The sequence below is a fragment of the Girardinichthys multiradiatus genome, chromosome 20 (assembly GCF_021462225.1).
Source record: "Girardinichthys multiradiatus isolate DD_20200921_A chromosome 20, DD_fGirMul_XY1, whole genome shotgun sequence".
Classification (NCBI taxonomy): Eukaryota; Metazoa; Chordata; class Actinopteri; order Cyprinodontiformes; family Goodeidae; genus Girardinichthys; species Girardinichthys multiradiatus.
The window spans coordinates 46497981-46512174 of NC_061812.1; the positions used below are offsets into that span (position 1 = coordinate 46497981).

Here is a 14194-nt window from a genome sequence, read left to right on the forward strand (position 1 = left end):
ATTTATGAGTTATTCTTGTGTTTAGATGTTACTGTTACTTCCCTGGACTTCGTGCTGATCTCTGTTAATTAGCCTCGCCTTCAGCTGCTTGCATTCTCCCTCTCCACCAGCTGCTCCAGATTTCTTCTGATTAGCTCCCTTGGTTCATTGGTTCAAATCTCAACGCTACCTCTATATTTTTGCTCTCCGGTTTTCATTGTTTACAACTGGTTACTCCTGTTTGTTTACCTGCCTCATGTCTGTTACTGTTCCTCATAGTCTGCAGCTTTTGCTTCTCGTGTTTCCATTGCTCAGTCTGATTTATACGAGGAGGCCATGAGGTCGTCACGACCGTCCTGAACTCCAACCCTTGCTCCTAAATTTTTGGAAGTTTTTTTTATTTGTCAATATTAAAGGAAAATTATTTCTACTTCTATCAAGTTCTGCATATGGGTCCTCCTTCAACCACGCCATGACAGGTACGTACTGGGACAGCTGCAGCAACAGCTGCCACATCATTTCCACAGCTTTTTGGGAAAAAAAATCAGTTTTTCCTTATTTATCCAACAGTTATCAAAATGTTACATCAGAAATGTTACATCAGAAATGAGACGGTATTTAAATCCTTTAGTTTTATAAGCCTGGATAAAACCTTACTATATTTTTTTTTGGAGTGAAACATACAAAGTATTTAAAATCTCCCTTACAATGGAATAAACCATTGTAATAGTTAATATTATTTTACAACACAGTTCCACATTTGTCTTCAGGTTAGCATCTGCACAGTAATGTCTGAATGACACAGATATGAAAACATGTGTTTCTTTCAGTGTGAAAAATAATAAATGTGTGAATATAATCTCACAGTGTGATGTGGTGGAGTTAACAGGTTGGCAGTTGTGTATAAGGTTATTACAGATTCTTTTTTTTTTAAATTAGGAATTGACTGAAGTCTGAGATGACAGATCCACTCCTGAGGACGAACTGCTGTTAATATTAGCAAGAACGGGGTGCTCCAAAGGGTAAAGATCTGGGCCAGCATTCACAAAAAATCCTAAGATTAAAAGTAGCTCCTAGGTATGTCATTCTAAGAAAAATCTTCAAATTTTTCAAATTTGAAGATTTTTCGTTGTTTTGTTTTACCTCTGTAAGATAAGAGTTATTCACAAACTCTCCTAAAGTGAACAAATGTTAAGAGTAGGTTAGGACAGTAAGTTAGGAGCTCTCTGAGAGGACTGAGAATCTTCGTGAATATGGGCCCTGATGCATTGTTTCACAGCCAGGAAGAAAGCAACCTCTTGAATCCGGGCCTTAACAGTTGGTTGGGGCCTTCTTAGAAAGACCATAGAATACATTTTCCTTGGAGGGCTGAGAACTGTGCTCCCTCAAATTCTGGAACATACTAGCTGGTCCCCTTATTTTTGTTTTTATTTAAATCAAGACTAGAATCATTATTGCTTAATGCTGCTGTCCTACCAAGGACAAACCTTATTTTATAAGTGAATTTAAAATTACTGAGCTCAGAACTTTAATTTATATGTATTTTACTGTTCCTTCATTTTTATTTAATGCTTTAATTATATGATGGTTCTATAAATGTATTACTTTAATACCATTTCCTTTACCACAGTTCCTCACTTTCCACTTTGAATTGCCCTGTGTATGAATGGTACTGTGCAAATAAATTTCTTACACCAATAGTAAGTTAGTCTGTGCTTTAGAATGATTCATGCTGTACAAATCTGAGTTACATATTGATATATTCCATAGGTGTTTGGTTTTCTGTTGTATCTGTTTTTTTACCATTGCTCTGTTGTCTGTTATATTCTATATGGTAGTGCAATATTCAATTTAATTTCCCAGCACTCATTATTGTTAGAAATGTCTTGCCAACTTGGTTTAGTTTCTTACTTATTTCTTGTGCTCTATTTCCTGTGTTTTCTAGTTTATTCACTTAGGTTAATCAGTCTCCCTCCCTTAGTCTCCCTGCTTACCTTTTGCCTCAGGTGCTCCACATTATCCCCTGATAAACAAACTGGCATCCAATGTCATTATCCACACTTCCCTCAGTATTTAAGCTCACCGTTGGTTATCCTCTCGTTAGACTGTCCATGTCTGTTTCTCTGCCCGCCATCTTAGTCCTGTTCTCTTTGTGCTCCCCTAAAGGTTTTTTATATTTCCTATTTAAAGAATCCTCATCATGCTCATCCAACATTCCTGTTTGCACGTGGGTCCTACTCCAGAACCACAAAACATGACACATACACTAAATTACCAAAGGTATTGGGTCACATCACAAAATCAATGAATTCTGGTGTTAGAATCACTACCATCACTATAGGTGTACAAAGTTTGGTGTAGAAAAACCTGACTGGCATGCAGTCCTGACCTCAACCTTATTCAACACCTTTGGGATGCATTAGAGTGGATGCTGCAATTCTGGTTTTCTCATCTAACTATGAACACACTACTAAACCTTGTAAAAGATGTTTACAGAATATTTGAAGTTGGCAACGGGGGTCCATCAGCAAATTGGACCTTATAGATTCAGAATAGGATGTCATCAAAGTTAATGTACATGTGAAAGTAAACAGACCAATACTTTTGGCAATATAGTGTATATGTTTCTAAGACATTTCAACAGCTTTTGAGGCTAAGACTAGAAATCACGTCGTCTATCAATTTACCTGAATGCATCAATTTGAAGGAGATACTTGTTCGTGGCTAATCTGTTTTATGAACATTTTCCATACTATTTTAAAGTATAACTTGGTGGGCTTTTTTCATTAAGTACAACACCAACATTTAAACCACAACAAAATATATACTTGTTTCAAAATTGCTGAGAACTGAACATAATAAATGGTTTGCAAACACCATCAACATCTACATCTTAATGGTTCTTAAGTATTTCAAAAATGCTCTGTAAAATTTACTAACTTAGAGCTCATTTGTAACAATGAACTGTATGAATCATTCACTGAAGATCCACTCAGAACCATTTAAGTCCCTCATTCATATGAGAGCCCATTCTGAGCCTGGATATCATGGAGCCTGGACATCCTGCCCTTTAGAAGGGCAACCTTTTCCAAACTGATATCTTACACTTTAATTTGACCAAACTGGATCCAACGTTTTACAAAATCACTGTAATGTATTGAGTTTTAAATACAAAAAATGAAGTATGAAGTAGTTCAATTTCAGTTAAACCTCTTTTTTTTAATACCATGATGTTAATGCAGTTGCCAGTCATACCAGAATATTGTCACACCCCAACAATCATGGCCATTCCGCTGCTGTTACCATGTCTACTGCTATGAGTGCCAGCTCTCATTCTGGCTACTGCCGCACTGTGTGTGTGTGTGTGTGTGTGTGTTTCTGTGGAGGCGAGTGTGAGCAAGGGGGGTGGGGGTTATATGTTGGGTTTCCCTTGTGTTTGTGACAAATGATATTCCCTAAGACAGCATTGATGACACCTAAGGCCATTGTGGAGGAAGCTGCACTAACTCTCCAACAGCTTTCTAGCCTCCAGGACCCCACAGAGGCAAATCTAAAGTACTCAGCTCTTGTCCCCCCACCCCCCGCCCACACTGTAAAACACCCACTTGGTCTGCCTTCCTCACTCACTATCTCTCAGCTGCCACTCAGCTAAAACAAAGATGAAGTATTAGAAAGTAAGGGGAAGTGATTCTTGTACTATATTTAAGTACATTTGAGGAACTTGAAATACAATGAGATATTTCTCTGGAAAATGTTACAGTTTGCTTGTCATCGAAAAGGTTCGTCCTGAAGCTACTGCTTTTTGGGGACTATCTCTAAGAAAGTAAACACACTATTCAGTTAATAAGAAAAGGTAACAAGTGAGCAATGGACCTGATTTCAACATTAAAGCAAAACAACAAAACGTCTACCCTTAGTGGTGATTTGGTCTAAAAGTGCTCTAAGGTTAGCATCAAATATAAAAAATTGTCAGGTCTATAAAATAAGTCTGTATACAATGCAAATGTGTAGTTACTCCCAACCCTGGATTGGATGAGGTACTGATACAGATTTCAATAAGTTACTTTAGTTCAGTTCAGTTTATCCTAGTGGTGCCAAATGCCATCTCCATGCACTCTAAAACCAATGTTTCTGAAGTAACCAATTCTGAAGCAACTAAAAAAAAACATCTGTGTGCTCCTTTGTGGTTTTAAGGCTATGTGTGACTGGGCTCTATATTTTCTTTTTCCGCTCTAGAAATACAGGTAGTGTCTAAGCTCGTTGAACAAAATGTAGGTAACCTTAATAATGTGTAAAAATTGATATGCCTCAAATCTTTTTAGGTTGTTTACAATATCTCCCTCTATAGCTATGATGTTGATGGAGCAGCTAAATATGCTAGCATACATAATCAAAGGCTATTTCTGTAGGTCATCTTCTCAATCAATGAAAAATATGAAATTAAATTAGTTATCCATAGAGTATGCTGCTCAAAGTGTAAACTTTTATTTTCTTTTTTGTGAGTAATAATATGTTCACATGTAAAAATGCAGGTTTGAAAGTACTGCACATTGATCACACAAAGCATGATGTGTAATATAAGGTAGATTTACTTGTCAACCCTTTAGAGGAAAAAAGTGATGACATACAAAAGTTTCTTGTAAACGACTTTTACTTTGAGTAAGTAGGAACCTTTAATTACTAATTCATTACTTCCTGTTTTGCTGGGGTTACAAAAATATGTGACATATGAACAAGACCATGAACTTTGATCAGATGAGACCAAAGATTTGCAGGGTCTGGACTGAAACGGGAGGAATAAAAGCAAATCATGCCCACTGTTAAGTACTGGTGAGGATCTGCAATGCTGAACCCATCCATGCCATGGTCTATGGCTAAGCCTAACCTGTGGGCTGAGAGTGCCACATCATGTTGATAAATGGGAGAGCACATTTTGAAAAATAAAAAACTTTGGGTATAACAGAAACTTTATAAATGTGTTTTGAGTTTTTTCTTTTTTGTCAAAAGGTTAATGAGAAAAAACATAGATCTCATCAACTTGTTCCATTGTTGAGACTCCTATGAGATGAGCTGGGGAGAAGAGAGCATAAGACAGGATCCAAAACTCTGGATGATTTTGACAGACTGTGCAAAGAAAAATGCGATTCAATTCAATTTAAAAATACTTTACTAGTTCCAAAGGGAAATTAAATGTTTTCGTAGATGCTGATGGCTGTGGGCAGGAAGGATCTCCTATAGCGGTCTGTCTTACAGCAGATATGAAGAAGCCTCTGACTGAAGACACTCCGCTATGGTAAAACAGTGTCATGAATAGGATTCTCAAGGTTCTCCATAATGTTCTTCAATTTATGAAGACTCCATCTTTGCACAATGAAAATGGTCACATCTCTCTGTATGCTCAAATCTTGTGAAATGTCAGAAGACCTATGCTATTCCACTCACAAAAGGAGGTTTCACAAAGTTTTAACAGCTTGCACGCATGCCATAAAGTGTGAAAATAGTGATTTTGTTCTCCACTGAAAAAATGATAGACTCCATGGTGGCACAGTTGGTTGTACTGTTGCCTTGCAGCAGGAAGGTCCTGGGTTCAAATCCCAGCCAGGGTTCTTTTTGCACTGGAGATTGCATATTCACTTTTGCATATGCCAATTTTCTCCAAGTACGTCATCAGTAGAGTTTATAGATCTCTCTAAATTGCCCCTGAGTTTGAGTGTGTGTCCGGGTGTACTTTCCTCTTGCAAAATGACTGCTTTACCACCATTAAGATACTGGAGGTGAAAAAACCTTTAAGGTCTGACACTTTCTTTTGTCCTCTTCTTACGTTCTTGTTCATTGTGTTTGAAGCACACACTGCAAAATATGTTATTTTGGTCAGGTACAAAGTCTGCATACAAAGTTAAAACTTTAAATGATCAAATGTTTGCCCAAGACAAGACCATTATTTCTTTTAAGACCTCAAAGGTTATTTTGAAGTTTAAAAAGTTTGGCTTACCGCATTGCGTAGGGTAGGTTTTACTATTACTAAAACACTTTGTACTTCAGAAAATTTGTACTTCACATTTTTTGGGGATGTTTTCTGTACTGGTTTTTAAGGTTACCATTATCTAATCCCACAGCCAAATAGTTGTTAATTCAAATGAATATTTAAAGTGACTCTTAAAGCCTAGGCTTATTGGGCTTGTTTTCTTTTGTTTGGAAGACAATTCACCTGTCATCCAAAAGTATTTTTTTTAGTTTAACACCTAAAACTGTCATGCAAAGGATGACTGAGGATCTACATTCTGAAGTCTTGTTTTAGTCTGGTAATGGAAACAAGGTAACTTCTCCTTTTTTCAAATACCAAAAGTTGTTCAGTTTGACATAAAGTTGCAGATGCGTTAAAAATTAAATAGGGCGTGGTGAGGATTTTCTATTCTATGCATATCAACTTAAACCCCCAGGTGGCTTAGTCAGAGCTAATTGAAATTTATTCACTAATTTGACAGCGGCATTTCAGTTAATCCAAAAATATAATGGGTCTAGTTTTAATTGTCCTAGTATTTTTCTTGAATACATTTGGATAATAAAAATTGATATTAATTATCCTTCATTTAATTATCCTTCATTCTAACTATCTTAGAAAAGCACACAGGTCCATTTTTTTACATGACTGTAGACATAGTCTGGTCTTTACCAGGTTCAAAATGTATTTAGGTCTAACCTAAATACGCAACATACCACACCACATATTGTACCATGTTTTATCAAAGACAAATTGAAGCATTTATTAAGATTAAGTATACCTCAAAAAATAAGAAAATAATTTCAATAGCCGTTGTTATTTAAATATACAGATTTGACTGTATCAATGATGATCACTGCCTTTGCCTCATTCTAAGTTGAAATGAGAGAGTATTAGAATCAGAATCAGAATCAGCTTTATTGCCAAGTTTGTACATACAAACAAGGAATTTGCCTTCGGTACACTTTGCTCTTTTGTTCTGTTTTTGCATTACATAATATACAAATTTACAATGTACAATATACAATGTACAATGCAATATTCTGCATTACAGAATATACAAATTTACAATTTACAATGTACAATATACACATATCTAATAAAAAAGGTGCATTTGCAACATCTGTATGCTGTTGTTCTGTATTCTATTGAATGTTCATCAGAGAAACAGCCTGGGGGAAGAAACTGTCTCTGTGGCGGCTGGTTTTAGTAAACAGTGCTCTGTAGCGGCGGCCTGAAGGTAAAACTCTAAACAGTTTATGTGCTGGGTGTGTGGGGTCGGCAGAGATTTTGGCAGCTCTTTTCTTAACCCTAGACCTGTATAAGTCCTGGATGGAGGGAAGGTCAGCTCTGATTATTCTCTCTGCAGTCCTGATTATTCGTTGCAGTCTGGACCTGTCTTGTTTTGTGGATGAGCCAAACCACACTGAGATGGATGAAGACAGGACAGACTGAATGATGGCAGTGTAGAAGATAACCAACAGCTCCTGTGGAAGGTTGAACTTCTTGAGTTGCCTCAGGAAGTACAGTCTCTGCTGGGCCTTCTTTCAAACAGTGTCTATGTGTGAAGACCATCTCAGGTCCTCAGAGATGGTGGTTCCTAAGAACCTGAGGTGGTCCACGGCCGATACAATGTTGTTGAGGATGGTGAGGGGGGTGTATGGGGGTGGTGTTCTCCAAAAGTCCACCACCATTTCCACAGTCTTGAGTGGGTTCAGTTCAAGGTAGTTCTGACCGCACCAGTGTACCAGCCAATCCACCTGCTGTTTGTATGCAGACTCATCACCGTCCTGGATCAGACAGTGGTGTCGTCTGCAAACTTAAGGAGTTTCACGGACGAGTCCGATGAGGTGCAGTCATTTGTGTACAGAGAGAAGAGGAGTGGGGATAGAACACACCCTTGGGGGGCACCAGTACTTATTGATCTGGATCGGGAAAAGATGCTCCCCAGTCTCACCTGCTGCTGTCGGTCTGTCAGGAAGCTGTTGAACCACTGACAGGTGGAGGCTGGGACGTTGAGCTGTGTGAGCTTCTGGTGGAGGATGTCTGGTATGATGGTGTTGAAGGCCGAGCTGAAGTCTACAAACAGGATCCTGGCATATGTCCCTTGGTGGTCGAGGTGTTGCAGGATGAAGTGTAGACGTAAGTTAACAGCATCATCTGCCAACCTGTTTGTTCGGTAAGCAAATTGCAGGGGGTCCAGCAGGGGGCCTGTGATGTCTTTCAGGTGCTTCAACACCAGCCGCTCAAAGGATTTTATGACCACAGACGTCAGGGCTACAGGCCTGTAGTCATTTAATCCTACGATGGTGGGTTTCTTGGGAACCGGGATGATGGTGGATCGTTTGAGGCAGGAGGGGACCTCACATTTCTCCAGTGATTTGTTGATGATCCTCGTGAAGATCGGAGCGAGTTGATGTGCGCAGGCTTTCAGGCATGATGGGGAGATGTTATCAGGTCCTCCAGCTTTCTTTGTTTTCATGCGCTGAAAGAGCCTGTTTACCTCTTCCTCGGAGATCTTTAGTGCAGGCGGAGGATCTGATGGTGGGGGGTTGGTTGCTTTATGGGAGGAATTTGTTCCTGAATGGGATGTAGAGGGGATAATTTGAGGTGTGAATGGCTTCTTGTCATGTCTGCAGTAGAAGCCATTCAGACGGTTGGCCAGGAGACGACTCTGTTCAGGAAGGGTGTGGGGGCTCCTATAGGCAGTCAGGTTTCTCAGACCGGTCCATACAGCCGAAGTGTCACCAGTAGAAAGGCTGTTCTTAAGCTTCTCACTGTAGCTTCTCTTAGCTGCTTTGATCTCTTTTGTTAGTTTGTTCCTGGCCTGCCTGTACTGCGCCCAATCTCCACTGCTGTGAGCTTCTTTCTTTTCCCTGCGCAGATTCCTGAGGTGTGGAGTAAACCATGGCTTATTGTTCCCAAAGGTGCAGAAGGTCTTGGTCTGCACACACATGTCCTCACAGAAGCTGATGTATGATGTCACCACATCAGTTAGTTGGTTTAAGTCATTAGCTGAGGTTTCATAAACAGTCCAGTCTGTGCATTCAAAGCAGGCCTGTAGCATCTGTTTTGATTCCTCAGTCCACTTCTTAACAGTGTGAACCTTGGGTTTGGAAGCTCTTAGTCTCTGTCTGTAGGTTGGGATGAGGTGGATTTGATAATGATCCGAAAAACCCAGAGCAGCCCTGGTAACAGCATGATATGAGTCCTTTAAAGCTGTGTAACAATGGTCCAGTGTGTTCTTGTCTCTGGTGGGACACTTAATATGCTGTCTGTATTTGGGGAGTTCATTTGAGAGGTTTGCGCTGTTAAAATCTCCCAGTATTATGATGAAGGAGTCTGTGTATTTTTTCTCCAGATCTGTAATCAGCTCAGCAAGATGTTTTTCCGCGGCAGAAGTGCAGCCATGTGGTGGAAAATATGAGCCGATTATTATAAACGAGGAAAACTCTCTCGGTGAATAAAACGGCTTACAGATTATGGAAAATGACTCCAGATCCGGGCTACATGTTTTTCCCAGCACTTTTACGTCTCTGCACCAACCTTCATTTATATAAAAGCAGATTCCGCCTCCTCGTCTCTTCCCCGATAGCTCCGCGCCGCGATCCGCTCTGAGCAGCTGGAATCCGGCATCGGCAGTGCGCGGTCCGGGATGTTTTCACTCAGCCATGTCTCGCTGATCCGCGGAGGTCCGTGTTTTTACCGGTGAGAAGAAGCAGCTCGTCCATCTTGTTGTTGAGAGAGCGGACATTTGCCAGGTGGATTGAAGGCAGTGGTGTGCGAAGTCCTCTTTAGCGGAGCTTTACCAGCGCGCCAGCACGCTTTCCCCTCCGCCGGATCCCATATAGAGCCGCAGCTCCGCTTGTCAGGAGCTCAGTGAACCTCGGATCGATGAAAGATGGTGAAAAAAACCCAAGAGAGGACTCTCTGATATTGAGAAGTTCCTCTCTACTGAATGAGACCACAGGATTGTGGCCCGACACCACAGAACTGTGGCTCGAAAAACATAAAAACACAAATACAAAAACAAAGAGAGAGCGAAGCTCTGAGGCTGCCATCGTCGGCGCCATCTTGTCTCAGCTTTTTATTAGCTGTTATTAGAGTAACAGATTCAAATCAAACTTTCAAAAAAAAAAAAAAAAAAACTGCCAGCAATAAAGAGGAACAAAACTGTGAATTAGTAGGTCAGTGGTCAAAAGAATATTTGAGTTGTTGCTCTGCATCACAGCTTCTCTAAAACAGCACCCACAAACACACTGTCATTGTTTCCCCACTCAAACTTCATGCACATTCATAGACAGATATAAAAACAGCCACATACACATGAGTGTGCTGTCTATTGACCAGTATTTGTCACTTGCTATATATTTAGCTGGGAGCAAGTGATAGGCTTCAAGTTGGCGGCGCTCAGGCTTTTCTAGCTGCAAGTGTTAGACCAGCTAGTGTTCACTCGACTCTGTCAATCCCCTGTCAACTTGTAGCTCTGAGACATATCCTTCCTAACGCATAGGAGACAGGCTTACTGCCGCCCACCCCCTTCACTGCCGCCTGCTGCCCACCTCCCAATGCGGAGCCACCAGAAAATGGCCTCTACCACCTCATCCTCCACACCTCCCCATCCCCCCAACTATCTCCTGACAAAAGCCTGCTTGGCCTCTCCATCATTCATATGACAGCCAAAAGAAGACAGCTTGGCTGCGTTTTTCCCTTTTCCTATTGCACACATAATGTGGTAGGTAAACTTGTCAGATCCATAAAGCGACACTCATGTGAAGGCCAGATTTTGCCTCTTTATTAATTAATTTTTAAATGGTATAATGTTAGAGGGCTCATTTTTAGTTCTTTCCTTGTGAAAAGAAACATAAAACACCTATTTCTAACAAATCTCTAACTTAAATTATTTTATGCATGAATAATTATAATAATGTACTGTTTGCAGTGCATGATTTTTTTGTAAACATTTTAAATTATAATCTGTTTAAAATTAATTAAAAAAAATATTCATATGCCTACCTGGACCAACACAAAGAATCGCTTCTTCCATCTTTTCCAAACATTTTTGCCAATGGCCCAAAGATACCTGTGGGGAAAAACAGAAAGTAATTTGTACAAACGAGGAATTTAATACTATTGAATACAGGTATTTTTCTAATGCTGCTTTGGCATTTGTTTTTGCTGCCATAATCATGGCAGATATCCAAAGCACCAGGCTGAAGCTATTGGTGCAAACATTGACCTCTTGTGGTTAAAATATGATCACTCTAAGAAGACACAGGGCCTTTAAAAAATCCAACATTTTGTAGCAATAGCGCTAAAATACATATTCACAAAGGTTTTAATATATAGTGAACCTGTAAGTGAATGTATTACATTTGTGCAGCCACCTAACAAGTAAATACCTGACTGCAAACATGACCACTGTTGGTTAAAAATATGGAATTGATTTATTATCTCTTTAAAGAAAGTCATTCAAAAAAATGTTATTGGGCCATGGACAGCCTAAAAAATAGATCAATTAATATGAGAGGTTAAAAGGCAGGAAAAAATGTCAATATTAAGACATAAAATTTAAAGCACAATGTCATCTAAAAGACAAAATGCTCAAATTGTGCGATGAAAAGCAAAAGTAAAGCAACAAAACTCAGTCTTTGGGACCAAGCTATGAGAAATCAGCTTAAGGAAACTGGGTTTCCATCCAAAAACACAGAACCTTAACCATCAGTTAAACAAACTAAAGAGAAACAGTCCTGGAAAGTTGATGATGGAATGTAAGTGCGATTTCGTGATGATTCATCAATCTGCACTGATCAAGGAGATGATGCTGAAACTTACTTTCCTGTAGGTTCAATGAAACAAGTACAAAAACGTAAGGAAATATAGTTATATCAAAAAAGCTTGGAGCTTTTCAGTTTGTTTTATGACTATAATCTGTTAATCTCACAAGAATTACAAATGTTCTGGGAGATAATCACATTCAACTGCGGCAAAAATGAAATCTATATGTAGACATCTAAGCTGAAACAAATGAACAATCCTGACCAAACAATGTCAAATGATTTGCGCATCGTCAGTTGTTTTATGTATTAAAAAAAATTCTTTAATTTGGAAGGCAATAAACAACTTCAAAACTGTTCAAAAATGTTTTTCAGGTCTAGAATTAAAACAAAGACTAAAATTGTTAAATAAAAATACTAAATAAATACTGTAAGTTCTATGCAGGGACACTGCTAAAGTTTCTAAATAATTACAATTATTACAATGTAATTAACATTTTCAACAAGCTCAATTCAGTGAAAGTTTTTTGAAAAATGAAAAAATTGTATTAAATAACTTCAAATAAAGTAAAACCAGACTGTTTGTTATTAAGTCCTTGCAATACTTTGATTTTTGCTGTGCGTGGTTCTAGAGCATGCTGTGTATCAAACATCCCCACTTTAGTTTCATCTGCAGCTTGTTCTATCGGCCTTGCATTAAACCCTATATCTCCTCCCACACTTTTGTTTTCAAAACACTGCCTAGATGGCAGTGTTTAATCCTGGTTTAGTTGGACTTGTTTACAAAAGAAATGTAATGAAACAGTTACTAATTGACAGGTTTTCTGAAAGCTGTTGCTGAACATGTAATTTTTGTGCTTAATGCAGCAGTGCCAGGAGAACTTTAGAGCTAGAACATGAAGTAGAAAGACTGTAAAATATCTTTGCTTGTTTCAACACCCCCACCCCCCTTCCAAAAGTATTTAAACAGTGAGCCCATTTTCATTGTTTGTGGTGTAAACTGCATACATTAGGTTATAGTAAAGGAATATTAGACAAGCGATCAACATTTAGTTAGATCTCAGTGCTGCATTTGATACAGTCGATCACAAAATTCTCTTAGAAAGGCTGGAATATGCTGTAGGGATCAGGGGAACAGCACTAGGCTGGTTTAAATCTTATCTGTCTGACAGATTCCAGTTTGTTCATGTAAATGATAAATCATCTTTAAACTCCAGGGTTAATTGTGGAGTACCACAGGGCTCAGTACTTGGGCCAATTCTCTTTACTATATATATATGCTTCCAATAGGTCAAATTATTAGGCAGCATGGGATAAATTTTCACTGTTACGCTGATGATACTCAGCTTTACTTATCCATAAATCCTGATGAGGCCAACCAGTTAGATAGACTACAAGCATGTCTTGAAGATATAAAAACTTGGATGATGTTAAATTTTTTGCTTCTAAATTCAGACAAGACAGAAGTTGTCATCTTTGGACCGGAGTCTTTAAAAAAGAAACTGCTTAGGCAATCACTTAACCTGGATGGCATTAAATTGACTTCTGATAATAAAGTAAAAAACCTTGGCGTTATTTTTGACCAGGACATGTCATTTAAATCCCATATTAAACAGGTTTCTAGGATTTCCTTCTTTCATCTCCGGAACATTGCCAAAATTAGAAATATCCTATCTAGGAGTGACGCTGAAAAACTAGTCCATGCATTTGTTACTTCAAGGCTGGACTATTGTAATTCGTTACTATCAGGATGTCCACAAAATGCAGTTAAAAGCCTTCAGCTGATTCAAAATGCTGCAGCAAGAGTTCTGATGAAAATTAAAAAGAGAGATCACATTTCTCCTATTTTAGCTTCCCTTCATTGGCTCCCTGTTAAGTCCAGAATATAATTTAAAATTCTCCTCCTCACATATAAAGCCCTTAATGATCTAGCTCCATCATACATCAGAGATCTGATTGTTCCATATGTTCCTAACAGAGCACTTTGTTCTCAGACTGCAGGTTTACTGGTGGTTCCTAGAGTCTCTAGAAGTAGAATGGGAGGCAGATCCTTTAGTTATCAGGCTCCTCTCCTGTGGAACCAGCTCCCAGCTTTAGTCCGTGAGGCAGACACCCTGTCTACTTTTAAGGCTAGGCTTAAAACTTTCCTTTTTGATAAAGCTTATAGTTAGAGTGGCTTAGTTTATCCTCAGCTATTTTCCTTATTTTTTACCTCCGTCTTCTTCCCTCCCTGTTGGTTGGAGTAAGGGGGAGTCAGGTTTAGCCTAAACCGGCTAAATTAAGGTAGAGGTGCAAACACACCCTCCATTTCTGCTACCTGTATGACCCCTTCTCTTTTCCAATGGTTATAATCAGTCTGACAGAGGGAGGTATCCCAATCATTGTGGTTTTTAGTATAACAATGACCATCAGTGGGACCCTTTGTGAGGTGCCTTGA

General features: G+C 39.1%; 1 protein-coding gene across 10 annotated transcripts in view; it reads right to left on the bottom strand.

Annotated features, from left to right (window-relative positions):
• The window catches only part of LOC124856115 (calcium-dependent secretion activator 1-like), a 417550-nt gene that overhangs the window by 265075 nt on the left and 138281 nt on the right, over positions 1-14194 (bottom strand). For all 10 annotated transcript variants that reach the window (XM_047346334.1, XM_047346331.1, XM_047346330.1 and 7 more), the window contains one exon: positions 10997-11063. In XM_047346334.1, the coding sequence (XP_047202290.1) occupies positions 10997-11063 (67 nt within the window). The remainder of the gene's footprint in view (positions 1-10996; positions 11064-14194) is intronic.